Below are 22,780 nucleotides of genomic sequence, written 5' to 3' on the forward strand. Positions count from 1 at the left end.
CAGGCAGAATTTGATTAAAACATTTCAAACATCATTTGGCCCACAATGTGGCGCCAAGATGCTCCCCCGCAGAGTGCACTTAACACCCCGATGATCAGAGGCGGGAGTCCTCTTACACCAGCTCAAAGGTGAGCCAACAAATCACTGTAATGCATTCAGCGTGCGGTTTCGCTCTCGCAGCCGCTGCCTCCCGCCCCTCCTCCTCCGCCGTTCCCCAACAATCGTCGTTAAAAATTCATTAGACGCTGTTTGTGTCGCCTCTTTGAGGATGTCACCCTTGATGGCCAGCTGTGTGAGGAAAAGGCAGCTTCCACGGGCCGGAGGGGATTGATGGAGCTCCCGGTGTGAGCTGAGGTACTCTCCGTGGCTTTGATGCATGCGTCAGATTACCGGGTTACAGACATGTCGGAATGAGATTCTCAAGGAGCTTGGAGCATAACCACAGACCGCAAAGCCCGGCGGGTTTGACTGCTGTTGGGGCTCTTGCAGCCAAAGGGCACTTGGAGACTTTAAAGTCGCAAGTCCAGTGTATAGAGAAGGTTCAAACGTTACAAATTACTCGTAGTTCTGGAGAGTTTGTGATGTTCCTAAGTTGGCTTCACACTATATGAGAGTTAAAACTTAGACCAGTTCAAATATAGGCATCCTGCATGCAATTCTACTCGGTTCTAATCTCACTTCTCAGCACATTCTGGCCTTTCTGCCATTGTGTTTGATTCCTCTGGCACATGCCGACAAACGGTTACATGCTAGGACTGGAGAAGTTGTGAACAATGAGGTCGATGAGGTTTTAGACCTGTAACCTGCCTGTAGTTTTAGCGATGGCAGCAGAGAAAGTGAACAGAGTCGTTCAGTCCGTGTTGACCACACTTCCAAATATCGTTCAGGTCTCGTCTCTTGTTTACGTCGAAGGAAATTTCCTATAAGCTTCACATTTTTGAACTGGCACATTACATAGGGTCATGGGCAAATGTTGGTTAAAATTTAATACCTCAACAGAGTCCACGCCCCTCCTGTAAGTAATCGTTTCTCAGTCCAGACCCTTTGTACGAAGTGAAGAACAAGTAAAGAAACAACAAATAAAGATAAAAGAAACGGGAAGAGTACCACACTTCTAAGTTGGTGGTCTTTGTTAACTTTAGTCACTTGGATTTAATTCGCCTTTACCGGTTTTTATTGTCAGGTGTGCAATATATTAATATATTCATTAACTTTAGGCCATTCTGCATGACCAATCTCTACCAGATAGGATTTTAAGACTGGAAAATCTCCCAAAATCTTCTATAGATGTTAACTTTCTAAAAGTACACCTTCTTTTTCCTTTCTTTGCTAAAGTTAAATTAGTTTTTTGACATAACAACTCAAGGTATTAAAAAAAGAAGTTAATCAAGAAATTAAAAGTTAATTTAAATCACTAAAGCTGCTGCTTGCATGATGCAGAAAAAGTACATTTCCCCATTTTAGGACCTGAAGAACGACAGCTAAAAGTGTCCACACTCCCATTATAACGTCAGGTTTCTGTGATGTAACAAAATGAAACATTTTCAACATTTAATGTGTCCTTTTCCTTCTACAATTCAAATCATTCAAAGGAAGAAAAAAAAATGTTGAGGGAGTCCAGTTACTCAAGTGGAAACGAATACTTTGTTGAAGCTCCTTTGAGCTGATTTCAGCTGCTGCCTTTATTCTTTGGTCCAACAGTCTCTTAGATCTACGCCTCACAAAGAAAGATCCACTATAGAAGCGATCTGTCGTTTTTCAGTCAACACGCAGACTTTCCATCAAATTTGGTTCTCAGTATTGGTAGATAAATCCAAAACTAATGTTCCACAGGGAAAAAAAAGTCACTTTCTATATGTGGATGTTGTGCTTTGACACACAGTGATACAAAAAAATATATAAAAAATCCCTCTTCAGCTTTCTAAAAACTCCTGAATGTTGAAAATCATTTCAATTTTTTAAAATTATAATTTACATTGAATAATTCTCATTTATACTCATGACAAATGAATATTCATAATGGCTTGAACAACTTAGAAGGAATATGGACAAACATGAGTAACAACTACTGATACATTTAATGGTTGACTATTTTATTTTTAAACCTTGAGTTCTTGAACTTTGAAGCACAAAAGACTTGATGCAAACAGAGCTTGAGTTGATTTAGTAAAAACTAGACCATCCTAGTGGAATCTCTTACTGTAAGTTAGTAATTTACTAAAAACTCATTTGGGTTTATAGTGTTTGTAGTTTCTGTTTTACGTTTTCATCTGTCTTAGAGAAAACCCACATTTTTTATTTGTTTTGGGATTCCGCTCTATTGTACTATATGTACATAAAGTTCTGTATTTTTTATCACCTTCTTCTGACTGATGCATTGTACAAACTGCTAAAAGATGCAAATGATCTAATGTTGGGAAGATTCTACAAACATTGGACAGTTTTATGTATGTCCAATTAAACTGAATGCTGTTTGTTTATCCAACATTATTGGACCATTTTAATTGTAACATTATCTTTTACTGATTTGCTTTTCCATTGAATTTAAGAGGAAACATGACATTTTAAAGGCAAAAAGGTTTTATTTTGTTGCATTTTAGCCGGGGTGTATACCGTTTTGAGACCCACTTTTATTTTCTGTAATCTTTGGAAAAAAATTGCCTTCTCACCAGTTCTTTGGCGAGAAGGCAATTTTTGGGAAGGCAGTTTCCCAAATTCTTAAAAGTACTAGGTTTTCAGTCACTCACAATCTGCTAATCGTGCTCAATGGCTCCCCAAAAGTTGCAGCAGTAAAGGAGCAGTAAAGTAGTGAGGAGACGAACAGGAGCCAAAGCCCTTGACACAGGAGAATCACCTGCCTATTGGACCGGTGAGGCGGGTCGGGCAGATAGGAGCTTGGCCGGCACAGTCAGTGCACTCGGGCTAAGTTCTGTCCTGCTGCACCACGGCAGCCCGCCGGCCATAATGAAATCTGACAGGATGTAAATGAGTTTTTTAAAGAGCTGGTGAAAGCTGGTCATTTTACTCATTTAGTGGTCCAGTGTGTTTGGCTGGGTCTCCACCCGTCAGCCCCGCAGCCCGCCCTTACACCGCACACTCCACAAAACCTTGATCTCCTATAGAGTAAGAGTAAACGTGTATTTCATTCAAATAAAAATATTCCTTCTATGTTCAAATAATTTTTGGAAAAGACTTGAAGATTTGGAACGATCAATATGAAGGTGGGAAGAGAAAGTAAGATGGACATTTTTCTTTGATTTTAGCTGCTTATGAAATGAAGAGAAATGTGAATTACTGGGAAATTAACTGTATTCTGTCCTATCTGAAAACTGCTGATATCTACTAAATCTGCAGCAGTGGTTATGTTTTACTTGATTAACCCCTGAATGTTATTTTAACAAATGGAAAAAAAATAAACCATTGGTTTTGACGCAGAATTGCGAATTTTTCTCCACATTTACTTCATATGCAGATGTGATTGTGCATCTCTGTTGATCTTTTTTTTATCATCTGCCTTGTGTCTTAAATGACATTTAAATGACAGATTTTTGGGTCGTCTTAAGTAAACTTCTTTAAACAATTCAAACTAAACTTAAAATCCATCTGACGTTGCTTATATTTCAAATAGTTGAAGAGCTTTTTGCTCAAAAGCTCTTAATTTTAATAGGTGCCTTCTCATAAAAATATAGCCTGCAATGTGATTTTTTAAATGTGCAGTGACCTTTAAAAATCGTTTGACTCTTTTCAAAGAGTCGTTTGACGCAGTCAGTTCAAATCATCGGTTCTTCTTAGACATATTGGATGATGACATACTTCTTGGGGGCAATGCTAGCAAATGTCTGAAAACCTTTTTCAATTTCTCACTAAGTTCACCTTTAACGAGTTTATTCAGCTATTACATTTAATCCCCTGTTTCTGTGCAATATCAGTCACACCTGCAGGTTAATGAGCAGTTTGAATGTTGTTGCATGGGTTTGTTTATTTTCCTCCTCTCTGTGGTTGTGCCTGTTTAAAAATTAAATGACTACTTGAAATGGCACTTTCTATTTAATTGGGTTTGTTGAGTTTATTAGTAAGGGCCCTCCTAGATGGCTGCTGGAAAAAAAACACAAAAAAAACCCCGGTGCACCCCCTGTTGGGAGTCGCTGGCATTAAAGACCTGTTGTGCTGCTTCGAAGATTTGTTCATGCCCCGTTTAGACAAAAATAAACACTAGCTATTAAGATGATTGCAGGTGTCTGCATTTTAATGAGGATTTATAATAGCAAATAAACTCAATGTAACAGACTATTAGGATTAGGCCTGTGCTATTAATTATTTACCTATAAACTAGCAAACAGAAGTGGAGAGTCCTGCAAGGAGAAACTCTTCTGTTTGATCCAGCTGTCTCATGCAGACGCTCCCAGGGAGGTTCACCAGCACCACTGCAGCATTAATGAGCAGGAATAATGACTAAAGGCACTTAGTTAGAGTTAAATGGAGCTTGAACACCCAGCTGACAATGAGCTATCTACCACAGAGAGGGTTATCAGGGGGAGTTCAGAACCAAAGCTCTAAAGCTTGAGCTAATACTGTCTTGTAATATGGTCTTGCGTTAATGTTCAAACCTCTTCAGTGTTTTAATATGTTTCACTGAGACCAAAATTTAACTTTCCAGTCTAAATGATTTTTGTTTTGTTTTAATAGGCAGCATCATCCTGTGGGGTCCTGGAGGAAAACTCGCCATAGGCTGCTAAAGAATTTCCACCAAGTCATGTCAATTGAGGTTTTCGGTCCTTGAAAATGACCAACAGTGATGCCGATGTCATGCTGGGTATGTCTGAGCTCATTTTCTCTGTCATTTTCAACCTACAATGTCTGTTGAGTGATTTTCAACGTCATGCTATACTATTTCTCTTTCCACCTAATTTTTTACATCATTTTATACTTTGAGTCATTTTCGCCCATTTTGAACGTCATCATTTTCCTTGTCATAGAATACTGTGACATTTTACCTAATTTTCAATGTCATATTATACCATGTCTCAGTTGGCCTCATTTTTGATGTGGGTCATTTTACCTCATTTCAACATCATGATATATTCTACGTGTAATTTTACTTCATTTTCAACATCATATTATATACTGAATTTCGACGACATTGTGTCAGTTTCACTCTTTTCCGTTGTGCCATTTTACCTCAATTTCAGTGTCATAAAACATCGAAATTTTTATGAAAATGTTGCCAAATTTTTGAAGTGATAGCATACAATGTGTCATTTTACATTTAAGTATTATACTATGTTATTTTACCTAAATTTTGACACCCAAATATACTATGCGTCAGTTTACCTTTTTCTACATCATAATATGCTGTGTAATTTTACCTCATTTCAACATCATGATATATTCTATGTGTAATTTTGCCTCATTTTCACCATCACACCATATACGAAGCCATTTTATAATTCATGCTATTCTATGTCTCATTTTGCATCATTTTTAGAGGATATGCTTTTTTACTTGTCATTTTGCCTCAATTTCAACGTCATTTTAGAGATCAGTCATTTTGCCCCAATTTCGACATATTAGTATAATATGTGTCATTTTATACTATGTCATTTAGCCTCATTTTAGAGGTCATGACCTCTAAACTGTGGCAAAATGACACATATACCAATATGTTGATATACTAATATGTCATAGCATGACCTCTAAAATGAGGTGAAATGAGACAGAATACTAATGTCAAAATTGAGGCGAAATTACACATATGTATTACTTTTAAAATGTGACAAAATGAGACATAGCATAGCATGACCTCTAAAATGAGGCGAAATGACACATAGCACAGTATGGCATTGAAATAGAGTTCAAATGAGACATAATTCTAGAGGCCATGCTATACTGTCTCATTTGCACCTAATTTTGACATCATACATATTTTAGATCGTACAGTATGTACAATCTACGTTAAAAATCAAGTAAAATGACAGCATGGCTTGTTGTTGAAAATAAGCTCAAATGAATAATATAAAATGACATTAACAATAATTTGTCATTGTTAATGTTATTCTGTACTAAATGAGGTAAACTAATGTAGCAATGCATGACTTTGAAAATTATACAGCATAGTATAAAGTCAAAATTCAGCTCAAATGACAAGGTTAGCATAATGTCTAAAATGAGTTAAAATGTCATGTAGTATACTCTAACATGACACTGACATGAAAGAAGTAAAATGCCGTCTAAAACGAGGTAAGTATGACGTTAAAAATGAAGCCAAATGAGACACAGTATAGCATGAGGTAGACAATGAGGTAAAATGTCACATGGGATGTTGAAAATGAGCAGGAGACGTAGCATTAGCATGTCACAAATGAGCTCAAATGATGCATCGAAATGGCATCAAAAATCAGTGACAAATCAACTGATGTCAAAAATCAGCTCAAACTACAGAGAGCCTGTTGAAAATCAACTAAAATGCCGCAAACCATCTATGGCGTCGAAAATTAGCTCCAAATGACAGCATGATGTCAGCAATGAAGCCCAATGACAGACGCAGCACACAAACAGAGCAGAGATCGGGAAAACCGTTATTAAAATGTCTGAAGTGGAATTTGGTGAATAGCAATATGGAAAATAAAAAAAGTGCTTGAACTTTTTTTTTTCTAAGGTTGCAAACATGTCACCCACTGAGTCAGTGTTTGTTCTCCCGCTGTCCTAAACCTCACAGATTACCAGCCATGCCGAGAGAATCTGAACTGTTTTATAGGCTGAAGATATTGGCACTGTGAAAGCATCCTGGTGAGGCAAGCAGCTGTGTTGGCCATATTGTGTATCGATCCAACTTGCGCTGCGATGGCTGCACTTAATCAGATTTATATTGTAAACAAAGACTCGTAGTATGAGATGTGAATTAGCAGGTAAATGTTATCCATCAAAGGAAATAATAATATTTTGTGCAGCGCGATGCAGTATTGGTATTTCAGAGATTTATCTGGCCTGGTTTACTGCAGGATGCTTGTGTCGCCTCTGCAGGCTCTGCTCACCAGAACCTTTAACTAAATGGACACGTGCCCTAAAATTTAATTAGTTTATCTGATGGGTTTAATTGTGACAAAAATGGAAGAAATCAGTAAGAGGGAGAACAGTTTTTCAAAGAGAAGTGGAAAAAGAGCCCCAATCTTTCAAATCTACCGATATTCACACTCTGCAGGTCTCTTAAGAACATGGATGCAGATAATGAAGGAACCCCACGATGATCTGTCCTTATCAGATTAGAAGATGAAACGGCATAACGGTGAACATTGTCGGATAATCCTCAAAACATATCGTGCAGATAATTAGAGTCTCATTTATTAAAAATATCCCTACAGCACCAAGCAGCTAGTTGAGAAATAAAGAGACTACATCTAAGGAGTAACTTCCATGCCTGCTACGTTTATATTGTCTTCTACAGAATATTTTAATCAGATCAAAGGAAAAAAGGGGGTAAAGCTTCTGCTTTCTAAGAATTAAAGTGCTGATTTTTCTGCATGAAATAACTGACATGTTCTGGGGCCATCAGATCTACAGTGACTGAGTCAGATAAATGATTCAGAAAACATAATGATGCTGTTGTGTTTCTAATCTTTACAACTTCCACACATCAAAAAGTTTGCTGCAGCCTTCTTGGTTTACTTCTTATTCCATCGACTCAATTTATGTTTTCATATCAAATATAAAAAAGATATCTAACGAATCTACACATTTTCTAAAGATTACCTTGTTTTTATCCTGTGTCCTAGATAAAAATTGTAGTCAAAGTTTACTGCGTTAAAGTGTTTTGCATCATTTTTCCTGCAAAATTAAGAACTGAATTTCTTGATGCGCTTAAAGAAGTCAAATAAAAACAGCTCAATTCCACCCAGATATTTTTTTTCCTGCATGGATTCATTGATAATGTTGTTTACCGTTTTGTATGGAAAGTAATTCTGGTCCAGGGCTCAACTGTTTATCAGTTTCGCTCCTTGGTAAAGCTGTGATACTGCTGCAGTAAAATGTATCCTTTGTTTTCCATAAAAGGTACTCCATGCCCAGAACATCCGGTTTGTTTGAGGAGGTTTGAATGTCAGATTGTACTCTGGTCCACCTAAAAACCGTCTGGTTGAAGTGAACTCTGATTCTTCTGTCTGGAGATGGCTCCAAAATTGGGAGGTGGACTATAGCGCAGGGCATTCTGGGTAAATATAACCAAAACAATTGCATGAGTCTAACGTTAGCTGTACAAGTGGGTCGGGGTGTTTTACCAAAGACAAAAGAGAAACTGCTCAAATTTGACGCCGCTCCATCGTTGTTTACATTTCATGAAGGAGGAAGTTACATTCGGTGTCGTCTTCAGAGCTTTTTATGCCTTTTCCTTTCATGGTGCAGCGCAAGGCACTGTGCTTTTTATGACTGTAAAATGTCACAAAATGGACATTAATTATTAGAAAATGCTGACATGTTCAGCTGTCTTCAGAGATCTGAAAAAAAAAAGATGAGCTGCCCAGGTCTTCGTTCTGAAAAATAATCTGTAAAAAATACCTGAAAACCTGCAAAACAAATGAAACACACATTCATGAACGGAAACCAGACCTCGCGCCACCGAAACCACCTGCACGTTTCTTGTTTTGTTTTTTTGTTTTTTCCATGTATTTAATTTATTCTTAAAATATTTCATGATAAAAAAATGTATTTATATGACTATGTTTGCAGTGCTTCCTTTCGGTACCGTTCCTCTCTGCTTCCTTCATTGTCCGGATCGCCAACGGAGAGAGGCTGGATTTGTGCGAACGAACACAAGCACCAAAATAAATTAAGAGATCAAAACCCGTTGAGGGGGAAATGAATCAGTATTCCACATCGTGTACAATACAATATCATAGCAAATTAGCAGATTTCAATGGCGTCCACTCACTACCATAGATTTACAATGTTCTGTTGGCTGCACATCAGTCCTCAAGAAATTGTCGCTCTCCTTTTTTTTCTCTTTTTTTTTCTTGTCGTTAATGGTTCTAATAAGACTGACTTGTAGATGACCATGAAAAGAAAGCAGCTACCGAGGTGTGAACAGAAAACCATAGACTACGAGCCAGCAGTAATGAGAACAGCGTTTGTTCACGTTCTACTAAACTGCCATTGTGACCACATTTAAGTCCAATAAGCTTCTCTACAAAGGTACAACATATAAAATTGTTAAATATATAACTTTTTAAGGGCCTTTCAAAATACATTTAATGGCAATTCTTCGCTCTTCCCGTTCCGACTCGACAGTATCCGTCCGTACTCTCCGTAGACGTGTAGCGTTTCCTTCGACGTGATTCTGTCCGAAAACCATAGCTACTGAAAAATCACAAATCAGATTTTTGTTTTTTGTTTTTTTTTTTGTTGTTGATACATAGTTATACGTATGCAGTACCTATAGTTCCAGTTCCAAAATACAAGTTGTGGGCTTCAGCCTGAAGAAAAAAAAAAAAAGTCCAGAAGGTTTTAAAAGGACTCCATTAATTCGATTGTTCGCGTGGAGAGATTTTGTAGCAACCACCCCAAAGAGGAAGAGGTCTCTTTTGCCACCTCTTGTACTAATGATCATATTTGTTGTCGTTTTGCTCTTTGGTCTATAAAAATAAAGGAGTTTGACTCCAGCAGAAGGCCTATTCACAGCAGAGAGCGCACAGTTTGGTTTTTACGGCCTCATCAAGTGGTCTGAAGCAACAGGGTTCGGTCTGTAATGATCCCAGCTGTGCTCTGGAAACTCCCGCACTACAGAAAGACTTGGAGAGGTGGCGATGGTGTTTGGTGGTGGGGGAATCCCTTTTTTTTTTTGTTTTGAAAATGCAGCGAGCAGCTCCTTAAAAATTGGACTTCCAATGACAAAAAAACCCAAAAAAACAAAAAGCATTTTAAGGTGTCCGGTCCTCTGCGGCGTAATAAAAGTTTTTCATCGAACAGGCAGATGCATTGACGAGGAGGAAGGCGCTGACCCGCTGACAGACGGCGTGAGGGAGCGGTCAGAGGCGCGAGTCACTGGAGGTGGGAAGTGTTTTAATAGTGAGTTTGTCCGAAATCCCTCAGGAGCACAAACTCCCTCCGTCGGTCACTCCTCTGTTTGGCACCTCTGGTTGTGTTATGACACCTGAAAACACACGAGAGAAACATAAATTAGGCTTTTTACCTCACAAAAGAAATAACTCTGAGCATTTATGTAGCAGCTTATTTGGTAGGCATAGTGCCTAGCTTAGAAATTCATACCTTTTCGACACTTTAAACTTCAAAAGTCAGAGTATGGTAACAAACTCCTCACATCACCCTGAAAACACAGTTACCATTGTGGCCTATGATGGTCAAACTTTGATTTTCTTCAGCACAGATAAGTATGGAGTAACTTTTGAGAAGCTGCAAAGGTTTACAGGGAGAATTTGTTGAAAGGACAACTACTATTAAATCTGAATGCAACAGCTGAAGGAAAGCCTGATGAAGCCACTTTGCCACAAGATATGTTGGACAAACCTGCAAAACAAGGCGCTCAGACCCTTTGGGGGTGTCATGGCGACACGTGATGTTGGGATGCTCATTTTTGGCAGTGAAAATACTGTTGAAACCAGACAAAGATTTTTTTTTCTTACTGACTGAAACACCTCACATCAAATCAAACCCCTTAAATCAGATGAAACTTTTCTTGATTTAGTTTTAGTTAAAATTACAAAAAATATTTCTATTTGCTGTGTGCCGGAAAACTTTGCAACAAAAAAAGTCTGCATATATTTGGATAACTGCATTTAATAACTTGGGTCAATTTGGTGAGTTAAGTTCAGAAAGTGAGAATAAAAGACATGTTTGTGGCTTTTTATTCAGCGAATGTAAATATCCGTTTTCAACTGTAATACGTTTTGTTTGTATAGCACCTCTTTAAACAAAGACAGTTCAACGTGCTTAGATGAAGACTGCAAAAGACTGATGACTGAGAGTTTCAAATAGATTTGAACAAGGCATAAACATGTTAAACGCTTGTCAAATTCTAGAATTAATAAAAATTAGTTTGTGGCAAGAAAATTGCAATTTGCAGATGCACCATTCAATCTGAGTTTGCGATATTTTTGCGAAGATTAAGTAAAAATTCTTAGTCTAGATCAGGGGCGGGCAACTCCAGGCCTGGAGGGCCGGAGTCCTGCAACTTATAGATGCGTCTCTACTTCAACACACCTGACTCAAATAATGAGGTCGTTAGCAGGACTCTGGAGAACCAGACTGCACTCAGGAGGTGATTCAGCTGTTGCTGGACCAGAGAGACATCGGCCCTCGAGGACCAAGTTTGCCCACCCCTGGTCTAGATGGACAAAGTCACATTCCCTCAAATGACATCTTTGACTCTTGATTCTTATTCTTAAAAAACAACCAAAAATCAACTTTCATTTCCCCATAATTATGCAATTTTTGTGTTGGTAAAAAAAAAAATAAAAACAAAAAAATCAATCCAATTGAAGTCTGTTTTAGCTTATTATTTTTAACTTCAGACAGCTGCATGCTGTCTGTATGCTAGGTTAAGCTATGGGTTAAGCTATGGGTTAAGCTATGGGTTGCTATCCTTAGCCTATTAATTATTCTGTTTACAAAACAAAATGCTGCCATTTGTATTTTCTTCCAGCAAACCTGTTGCCAGACTGACTCATGATCCATCATCTGATCTGTTAGCGTTGTGTGGAAACAGATGGTGCTGGAGTCAACACTGGATTTCCAAAAGGCCTGATGGAGATCCGTTTAGGACTTGCAGTTCTCCTTTCCACACTCTTGAGTACAAATTACTGAAAAAATGGGCCACGACACAGTGAGTAAATAATTCAATTTCTTTTTGACAATAGCAGACTCAGCTTTTAAAATATCAGAAATGTATAAAGACAATAAATCAAAATATGTATCATTCGAAATTGTTCACATTAAAGGTATTAGACAAAGTGGTGAGGCATGATTACCTTTTGTGGGATGAGACAAAATGGCAACATGTAGAAACACAGGATGTTTTGAGCTTATTGTGTCAATTGCCATCCAACTTACTGACATTTCATACCGGCTGAGTGGAGATGTTGTGAAACGTTCATACTGGCCTACAAAGAAACATACGTCACATTTTGCTCTTCCTACTCATTTAAAACTTTATATTTAGACTACAAACAAAGATTTTAAATTTGTAAATGGCAAAAACTAGAGAATCAAAATTGGGCCCAAGTGGGAAAAAAATGGGAAGATTGGTTTCAGATGGTTTGTTTACATGCATGAAATGTTTGGAATGAAATGACAATTCTATGGAAGCGGAAAGCTGACGTTCTCCGCTTATGCTTTTTCTCAAAGGTTTTCTCGAGGTAATTTTCCGTTTTCCTGAAATAAGTTAGTTTTCCAATGAGTTTCTCAAGGTAGGCTAATTTCTCAAAATAACGAGTTCATTTCCGATGGTTTTGTTAAGATAACGAGTTAATCTCAGGAATCCAAACGTTTCCTCCAGATTAACTCGTCATGGTGACAAAACTATTAGGAAATGAACTCATCTCGATACAGCCATTGGCAAAATGTACATGCAGAAAACGTACGCTCTCAGCTTCCGCACAATGTATGGGTATGAAAATATTGGTATTACTTTAAACATTTGCCAATGGTTTTGTTGAGTTAATCTCGAGAGAAACCTCTGAAATCTCAATTTAGACTAGTTTTAAGAAAAGTTTTAAGTAAAAACTATTAAAACAACATATCATTTTCTAAATCAACTGCATTTTACATTTACTTGTGAAAACAATGAGGCAAAATAAAAAATTTAGATCTACAAAATAGGGGCTGTTGCAAAGGTAATTTCCCCTTTATGTCTCAAAGAACTGCAGTCAGGTGAATGAAAGGAAAAAGCACCAACTATCTTTTTAAAAAGTAGTTTTAAACTTGCAAACAGCTTGCTTCAGTCTTTCATCATTTATATAAATGCCATGTTGCTTTTTTTCTCCAACACTTGCCTAGAAAACAAAAAGGTTTCTTTTGTTCCGTGCGTTCCCTTGTCATGAAAATCACATTTAGCCGTTGTTCCCGTGCAAATGAGGATGTTAATTACAGCCCTCTGATTGCACTGTAAGAGTGTTTTGCAAATCAAATATTTAGACATATTTAGTGAGTGTAAGCTAATAAAAGCAGTTAGTAACAGTGCAGAGACCGTGCGAAAAACATAATCTACAACAGAGAGCTTCTTCCAGCAGCTTCCTCACCATCTGGCCACTGCCAGTCACACAGTTAACTTGATAGAGGTACCGATGCCTTCCAGGAGCGCTGCACAGCCACCGAAGCCTAATTCATAATAATAAACTCTTGACGATTTCACAGGGTGCAATTTGCCATGAAAGAGGCAGGTGTTGAATGGAGTACTATCATGTATCACAGATGACATTGTCTTATGCTTTGGGAATATTAAACATCCCGCTGACTCTCGGTTTATTGGAGATAATGTCATGGTTTTGTTGGACCTGGACATCAAATGAGCTAAATCATTAAAGGTAAAAGGTAAAAGTCATGACAGCAAACTGCTTGGCCAGACAAGTTTTTGATGCCACAGTGTTGGTCTTTTAGAGCCTCCTAGTGGGCATAATGGCATTTAAATTACACAAATGAAGAAAAAAAAAAGGTAGAATAACTGCAGAGATGTTAGAGAGAAGAAATGCAAGACTAGCTGCATAGTAAGTTTTCTATGATTTTGTTCACATTTTTTGCTCACATTTATACTGTAGTAAATAGTTTACTGTTATTACCATACACAAATCTCATTTTAGGAAAACGTGGGCGCTCTATTAAAAGCAGGTGCAAAGTTCATACAAAATTATATAATTGCAAAAAAATAAAAAAAATAAAAAAGATGCCTGAAGTAATAGTTACTTGAGGTTCATCAGATAAGATGTAAAAAAAAATTTTAAATTATGATTAGAAGAACCCTAACCTTCAAAGAGCAGCAGACCAAATAGCCCTAAAGGTATGTCTTTGAATTTGTAAGAGAAAAAATAAAAATACCTACATCAAATTATGTTTTATCTACATGTACAGGACCTAGGAGTCCATGGATTTTTTCAATCTGATCAGAATTAACAAAATGACAATATGTAGGTGTGTAAGTCATACTGACCCGACTCAAACAGAAACACCTTGGGCCAAAGTAACTTGATGCATCCATGTGACAATAAATGAAGCTGTTAAGTCAGATTTATAACTGCAGGAGGATTCTTTAGGGAATATGACAAACAAAATTCATCTGTGTTAACATGCAATTTTCTCTTGTTACAGAGCGGCCAAACAATTCACTCGATTCGTATCAATACGTGCCTGGGAGGATTAGTTTGAGGATGAGGAAGACATTCGATTTCAGCTATGTTACTTGGAGATTCTTTTCCCTTGGGGCTTTGACTGATGCATGGAAATGTGCATTGCATCCGCAGTTGTTCTGACTGAATATGTTTGCAAGTGGATGAAAACTGTACGCGCACAACATAGATGTTGACAGGAGTTCCAGGAGTGAAAATGTGCAAATATGGCAGTTCTGGGTTGACATTTTCTGTGTGAACTCTTCCTGACTCCCTTTCAAAATGTCACTGTGCCGAGACCCACGGTGAACGTGTGAATGGACACACTTCAAAGACAACAAATCTACACGGGCTCTCCAAAGTACTCATTCTTGTTCGACGTGAATAATGCAACAGCCGAATGACGAAATGATTTTGTACAATCTTTACACAGTTTGACAAATCTGACCTTGCTTTTTGCATCACAACGCATTGCTTGGTGCGAACCTCTCCTTGTTTCATGTCCCAAGTCTTTTTGCACTGAAGCGCGTTCTCCGTCTTGCTGCAGCACAATAGTTTTTCCGGATGAATATTCATAAGAGAACAAGTAGGTTAGGAACGATCCACAGGTTAATAAGGGACGGGAAATTGCTCATTACATGCTGTGATGTTGGGATAATGCCTGAAGCAGATGCCGAGATCAAAATCCATGAACATGTATGCATGGGCCTCCAGACGCCGGTCCCTGTCTCACATTAGGATGGGGGAGTTCAAAGCTATCGGGGGTGTTATGTCATTATCAGGCCTTTCAAAGCGCATTTCCTCAGAACATCAAAGTAAACACATTTCACTCTGCATTCAACAATAGGATCAGGACTCAGTTCTCAGGAGGAAACATTGGAGCAGATTTACTCCTGGTGGCATTCGCAGCAGAACGGCACTGATTTGTTTAGGACACTAAATAACTTCTTGGAACTGTCAAACATATTTACTGAGTAAATTGAAGGGTCTGTAATTAATTGCATTTTAATCAAAAACCATATATTTGTTAAATAAGAAATACTTTTTGGTGCTAAATAATAAATCTACATGGGAACTGAAAGATATTTATAGTTTTTAATCTGTTATTTAGGTTATTCAGCTATCAGATTGGTGCAAAGTGCTATTGCATCTATTCTGCTTTCAATTTTAACCAACCCGTGATTATTGATCTTTAAAAAGATACTCCTTTGGAAATGTGAACTGTAGATGCTGACATTAGCAATGGGGATATCTCATTGTTTTGTATCTTGGTTATTTTATTGTATTTAATGTTCATCTTAAATTTTCAATAAAAGTAACTGTCAAAGGTCCTTCTAGGATCAGGTTGCAAATTAGTTGTTGCTACAAACTGATGTAGGCATCAGATTGTCTTAAACTGAGTTTCAGTCAACAAATCAACAGAATAAAGTTAGATTTTGGGCTTCAATACCTCCAGTGATGATCTAAATGTCTGTAAAACATGCAGACAACAATCATCTTGTTAGATTGTGTTTTGAAGCAAAACTTAATGTCAGTGGGCTAAGAAGTTTACGGATGTACCAGAAACAAATACAAAGGTTCCAGCTTGAACATTTGTATGTCAAAAAAATAATTTACACCTTGCAATCTGTTTCACATTTTGGCTTCTTACAATGATAAATGTTATTGGGATTTTAGATGTAACATCTACAGAAAATGCAAAAAGGAAGTAAAATAATGGATGAGTTTTTTTTTTTTTTTAAACAAATACTTCATAGAACTGCCTTTGACTTCTATTTCTACTGCAAGGCAAAAATCTAATTGGGGTATGTCACCAACAACTCAGTAGAGTGAACATCAACTTGACACTGGATTTTATTTAGGGGTCTCGCATTGAAAGGGGTTCAGTGCAGGGTGCACATTTTAACATTTTATTTATGAAAATGGTCAAAAAACAAATTATTTCCCTTACATAAAACCCCAATAAAATACAAAGTATGACGTTAAAATGCAGAAAATGTTAACAGGTAGGAATACTTTTGCATGGTAGTGTAAACAGAGAGAGACTCAATTAAAGGACCAAATGCTTCTATCCTGTCTGAGTAAACAGCGCTGTGCACTACAGCTGTAAGAGTCGACAACAGGAATCGAGCTCTGTGTCTAAATATAGTCTGGCATCTGCTGTGGACACACTCGTCTGGACAGAAAAGCAGCAGGCTCAAATCTTTGCTTTAAAAGCGAATCATAACACCGGCCATAAATGGCGACAGTATTGACTCAACAGACGAGGCCGGCTTTCTCCGTGAGAGCGGCCATCTTTACGACTTCGGCCTCAACCCTTTTATTGTGTCGCATGTTAAATTTACAGCGCGGCGACTCTCTATTTCCCAGTCGCATGTATTAATATCCCGGTCTGTCTGGCGCCCTGCGTTGTTCGTCAGCCTGATGCAACCTGTCGCAGCGAAGCAATTGTAAGGGAAAATATAAGGTGTGCCTATAAAAGTTAGGGGGGTGCGGAGGGGGGGTAGTGTTATTAGATTTGCTGCACACATGGATTTTCAGTGGCTAAACATACACAAGAGAAAATGAGTAAGCCAAACAAACAGGCAAGCAAACACTGTTTGTATGCTATAAACACATCCCTATGAATAAAGTGCCTCGTAAATGTCTTCACACTCTGATGTCTATAGAGTGGAAAAAATATACATGCTTTACCGATGATTTTTTATTATTTTTTTTACAATTTAAATTCTAAAACTTTCGTGCAAGCACTTCCCTCCAGAGCTGCCGTAGCCCACTGAACTAAAAGCATCATGAAGACAAAGTAACACAGCAAACAGGCCAGGAATAAAGTTGTGGAGAAATTTAAAGCAAGATTTGGTTAGCTGTTCAATACATCTATCAGAGTTAGGCATACACCTGCTGCGATAAAAAACAATAATTCAAATAATAGCGTGATACGTTGAAATAAGTGTGATCATTTTCAGTTGTATGCTAGTTTGTTTTCCCACCTGCAGGTGGCAGTATTTCTTACCTCTGCTGCACTGCTTCCTCAGTCTTAATTGATGTCATGTTCAAGGTTTTCCCGGCCTGGTCAATGATTTAAATGAGCTTTCTTTAAAATAAAAAAAAACATAAGGGTTTTTAAAACAGGGTTTTTATTGTACCTTGCAGCGTCAAAGAAGCCCTTGGTGCTCTGCGACCAGGGTTAGGGTGGAGCTGCTGTTGTGTTGGTGGGTGGTGGTGTTGGTTGGTGGGTTTTGGCTGTCTGTCAAGGGGTCATCAATGCTCTCCATAGTGCAAGAATGTTGAGGGGAACTCTTGTCGCGTCATAGAGCCTGAAGGAAGAGAGGAAGAGGGGAAGGGGGCGATGGTTATCAGGTCTCAAATTTAGACAGTCTCATCCCCCATCAACACCACCACTACCAACTTATCTAGAAGGGAAACTGGTGCCTTTAATTTACAGGTTGTTCTGGGCTTGTGTTGGTGTAAGAATGGTAGTTGAGCTCTGGCATTGTTAAAATGTTGATATGCAGCATTCAAAAGATCGTTTGAAATAGCCATGGAGTTGCTGTAAAAAGATTAGAATTAGGGAAAGTATGTTCTGTGTTGTTCTGGTTTATCAGAGATTACCTCCAGAATTTGGAAGTAGAAAGGCAAGGATTATTTTCTCACACTTCAATCTAATCCAATAAACGACACCAAACAAGAGTCAACAGCACATAGAGATGGATTGACATGAAATTGGTAACAAACAAAAAAAATACATTTTTTCTTTGTTAAAATTCTTTAAAGTCCAGTAAGAATGCAAAACACTTGGTGTGGATATGAACGCAGAACTCAACTGTAACAACCTTGCCTTAAAACTCATGATCACATTAGGGTTTCCTGTCAGAGCAGAGCACATAAAGAACTAGAGGATTCTTTTATTATTGTATCTGTGTCATTACAGATCTATGGAAAATCAATCAGGTGCCGCTCGTAAAATGGAACCAACTCCCTGGAAACCTGAGATGTTCGGAAACTGTCAACTCACTTAAATCAAGAAAAAAAAAGCTTTTACTTGTTTATAAAGCAGTATCTTAACACAACATAATGCGTAAATGTATTAATTTATTGCTCTTTCCATATATTTTTTGTTGCTAATAGGATTGAATTAAGCTGTGGAAGACTGGTGCAAGCCAAAGAAACACTGCTTACCTTTCTTGAGCTATTATTCATTTTCAATCTCAGTAGAAACAGAAAGGCTTTTAAATAAAGGTTAAATACCACATTTAGATAAATAGTAACATTTTAAGAGCTTTCGACAAAACCTGCAGCGCCGACATTCTGACATGTTGAATTATGTTTCAACTCTCAAAAGTTCGTTTCTCAACATAAACTTTACATCAATCGATGCTTATAAAACCACTTTCTTCTCATCCATCCTGAAGTTGTTAAAGCGGTAGAGCAAAGCAATGTGGACACTTGGCTGAAACACAAAAGTGGACTTTTCCACTCGCTGCACAGAAGAAGCTTAAATTTAAGCTTACTTAGCAGATTATTCCCACAGGCTCTTAGTTTGCTGATAAGAACTTTAAAAGACGGACTTTACCATGTCCCTTCCTCTTGCTTCACTCCCTGTTAACACCTCCCCAAAAATGGAGGGAACTTGTTCGCTTCAAGACAAAGCAAAGTGCTGAGTTTGCTCACTGCAGAGCGGGATGCCGGCAGACGGGGCTAACCGTTAGCGGCAACAGTGTTTCTTTATCTTTCTCCCCTTCTATCAGCCTGTACGGGGGCCCGCCTGAGCAGCTGTCTGCTTAGTTCAGCCCTCAGCTGGATCCATCTGCAGGGCCCAGAGGGATCAATTACCAAGCCTCGTGCCGACCCACAACCGCTGGGGGGAGGGGGGGCTGCATGGTGGTGGAGGGGCTGGGGAAGATCCCATCAGGCCCAGTCCGAACAGGATCCACAAAGTCAAAGAGTGGAGGAAACAGGCAGTAAGTGGGGGTGTTCAACACTTTCTAAGCCTAAGGAGATTTTTTTTTTTTTAGATCAGATTAAAAATGTTTTTTGTTTTTTTTCTAGACACTATATTTAAAGGGGCAGTAAGTATTTTCCAGGAGCCATTTTCTAGCACAATTAAGTAACTACATCACCTTCAATTATACATATAAAAAAAGCTGTATATATCAAATATGGCTTAAAAGAAATTTGACTTCATAATTTAACACCTTGAAATTGAGTTTCTGTCTCTTTAAAAACTCCTGCTCTTTCAAAACCTCCTTCTTCAGGAAGTCATCAGAATATGGTTCCTCCATTAACCCTTTAGCAATGTTTTTACCAGCGTTGCACTGAGAAGTAGCTCGTACAATGAGCTCAAAGTTGTGCAGTTCCACCAGGTGTTTGCTAATTGCTGATGGCTAGTTTGAAGGAGCAGAGTGGGGGAAGGAGAGCTCTGTGAGGCAGAAGCTCGGAAGCTGCAGCTTGAAGGAGGAGCTGCGTCCTCGAAGGCGGAGCTAGGTCTGCCCAGGCGTTTTGCACAGCTCAATGGTTGCAATGGGATATTATTACAGGATTTCTCAAACATGCGAGAAAGAATCACACTCTCCAGGTATGTTTTTGATGAGGGAATTACAACAATGTAAAGCTCAAAAATATTGATTTTACACAATACCGCGCCTTAATGCAGGGATAAAAATATAAAAAAAACAGTCCTCAGCTCTGTGCATATTATGCACACAAGAGTGTCCTCCTCCTCCCACATGGCGTCTTGAAAGTCTATGAAATATGCATATGCCAACTCATGAGCTCATACATTATCAAATATTATAATATCTTCTCCTCACTCGTCTGAGTTGGAGTGTGACAGTTCATCTTGTTTCCTAATTCCTGTCTTCTGCTTTCCTCGCTGAAAAAGTCTTGATTACTGTAATCACCATCTTTCTCTCAGTAGGTGCCACGCTGTTTACATCCTAAAAAAACTGACAGTCAGAAGCAGCCTAATGGAACATATGATTAAGAACCAGTCAGAGGATTATTACCGTGTTTGCTAATGTCCTTCCAGTATTAAAAATGCCGTGTTGTGACGTTTGCTTCGAGTAAAAAACACAAAACTGTGACGTCTGCAGCAGTCTTTATAATGGCAAGTGCATTTTTCATTATTTTTTTCACTAAGCTACCTGATAGGCTTTTGCTGCTTTACTGAAAGTTATACAAAAAGGTATAGTGAAGTGTAAAATATAGATGTTTTTTTAATTTATTTTTATTTTACCCATTTTTAAGTCACATATTTTTTCAAGTCCTTTTAAAGAGGGCAGAGAACGACTGACTGAAAGAAGGATGCTCCACTTTTCCCTCCAGATAAAGCTGGCTGCTTGGAAAAAGTTTTACTCTTGGAGAAACATAAATAAACCCATAGTTATAGCGTAGGAACCCAAAGACATAAGGAAGGATGGAAAATGAAAAAGCCCAGAAACAGGAAGGAAAAATAGAAGGAAAGAAGAAAGGGGGGAAGAAAAAGGGTAGGACAACATTTAGGATGGGATATGGAATGAAGTCTTGGCCTAAAGGTAGTTTTCAAAACTACTTTCTTTCTCCATGCTTATTAAAATATGGAAAACACTGCAGAAAATGACATAATTGTCCAGACAGTGCTGAAACCGTAAGAATAAATGGCTTCAATATCGCTAATGGATTTTTTTTTAAGCTAAAAAGCTAATTGTTATAGCATGAAGCCATAATATTTTTACTCAGGCTTAAGATGGACTCTGCTTTTTTCCAGTTCGCCTTGTTTTTGTGAATATATATTAAATAAATGTAACAAAGGAAGTGTGTTAAGGAGCCATGTCATTATTTATCAGAGCAAAATAGAAATCATTGTGAGAAGATAATGCGCCCAAAACAACCTTAAACACCTTAAAAAACAGAATTTACTTTCCTTTGACAATGTTAACATACGTTTTCCATCTTTTAAAAAAAACATATTTGTACTTTACATATAGGATCTTGTTTGTTCACAGTGCTAAATTGCCTGAAATTGCACACATAATCCCCCAGAGTACTGATGCATTGGCTGCTTTAGCAAGACGCTGTGTTTAAGCGGAAGAGTATGTGGTCTTCTGCTATACGTCGCCGTCTCAGTGAAAGCCACACTCTCTCCAGAGATGAGCAGCATTGTGTTGTGCCCTCCATCATTTCAGACTGGCAGATCAAACGGTGCAGAGAGCTATCGCAGTCGGCATGCATGAGGGGAGCGAGAGCTCAGAGAGAAAGGGAAGGGGAAAAAAAGTGAGAACGGCGTAAAGGGAGAAAAGCAGAATCCCCTCAGGTGATCTGTCGGCCTTTTGTGAAGCACGGAGAGAGAAGCAGCATGGCGGGGGAGAGAGTGAGAGAGAGAGAGAGAGACTTCCAAGGATGTCAGATCTAAAGCAGCGTAAACTGTTGAGCTTTTGAAAGTTGATGTGCTGTCGCTCTTGGGTTGCTGATCAGAGTCTGACTAAAGAAACCTTTTTATTTAAATTAAAAACTGATGCAAATTTGTGCACCTAAGTTTTTTTGTTGTTGTTTTAGGACAGGCTGTGTACAAATGTATCCACAGGAGGCTTTATTTAAAAAAAAGAGATCCGTTTAAGAAAAAAATAATAATAATCCAGAGATCTTTATGTAAAAAAAAAAAACATTTTAATCATTTCCCGTGAATGTTTTGAATTTTAAATTAAAGGTACTCAAGCCATCAAAAACATACAAAACACAATTCGTTTTTTTTTTTAAGTATCTTAACGTCTACTCTTCCATTTAGAGCCACAGGAGGCATCGGAATAATAAAGGTTTGAAGTCCTTCAGCTCCGACTGAAAAAGGAAGCGCATCCAGGGATGATTATGCTCACCAGGTGGCCGTGGTGGGGGAGGAAATCAAATCAGATTACATTTGCACCTCAAGGGCAGGCCACAGTGAACGATGAATCAGTGACGAGGTTTGGTTTAAAAAACCCCAACCTCACACTTCCTTTGATGCACCCCGGCACAAACCTGATGCATTATATTTATTTTCCCATTTGTATTACCTCGCTTCTTTTAGCCTGCTGCTGTACAAAAAGTACAAGCAGCACAATTTGTACTTGCTGTCCATTTTGCTGATCAAATGTATGGTTGTATGGCGGGGAACTAAAAATGTATTAATTTGAACAGAAAAAATAACTCCTTCAAAATACTTCCTGAAAGATCAACAAACTTTAAATTCCAATGAACATTTAACATCGGAGCTGGAAGGCTATTTAAATATCCAAAATAAATAAATAAAACGACAAACAACAAATAAAATAAATGAAGTCTCTAAACAAAATTGTCCTTCAAAACAAAAGGTCTAGTTGAGACTCATGAAAGAAACCGAAGTCTTTTATTATCTGGTTTTTGTTGGAAAGAGAGAAAAGAGAAAACAGTAAATCATACAAATGAAAATTCTTGAATTTTTTTTAACATTTATTATCCGGTTAATA

General features: G+C 38.1%; 1 protein-coding gene and 1 long non-coding RNA gene across 5 annotated transcripts in view; one reads left to right on the top strand and one right to left on the bottom strand.

Annotated features, from left to right (window-relative positions):
• LOC103459522 (uncharacterized) overlaps window positions 1-8,763 on the top strand; it is a 106,511-nt gene extending 97,748 nt beyond the window's left edge. For all 3 annotated transcript variants that reach the window (XR_001776222.2, XR_014086039.1, XR_014086040.1), the window contains one exon: window positions 4,687-8,763. This is a non-coding gene — a long non-coding RNA (uncharacterized LOC103459522). The remainder of the gene's footprint in view (window positions 1-4,686) is intronic.
• Window positions 8,764-8,836: 73 nt separating this feature from the next.
• The window catches only part of tafa5a (TAFA chemokine like family member 5a), a 160,398-nt gene continuing 146,454 nt past the window's right edge, over window positions 8,837-22,780 (bottom strand). For both annotated transcript variants that reach the window (XM_008401147.3, XM_008401148.3), the window contains exons 4-5: window positions 17,468-17,638; window positions 8,837-10,138 (exon numbers count right to left, since the gene is read on the bottom strand). In XM_008401147.3, the coding sequence (XP_008399369.1) occupies window positions 17,630-17,638 (9 nt within the window). In that variant the 3' untranslated portion in view covers window positions 8,837-10,138; window positions 17,468-17,629. The remainder of the gene's footprint in view (window positions 10,139-17,467; window positions 17,639-22,780) is intronic.

This window comes from Poecilia reticulata, chromosome 23 (assembly GCF_904066995.2).
Source record: "Poecilia reticulata chromosome 23, P_reticulata-male-v2, whole genome shotgun sequence".
Taxonomy (NCBI): domain Eukaryota; kingdom Metazoa; phylum Chordata; class Actinopteri; order Cyprinodontiformes; family Poeciliidae; genus Poecilia; species Poecilia reticulata.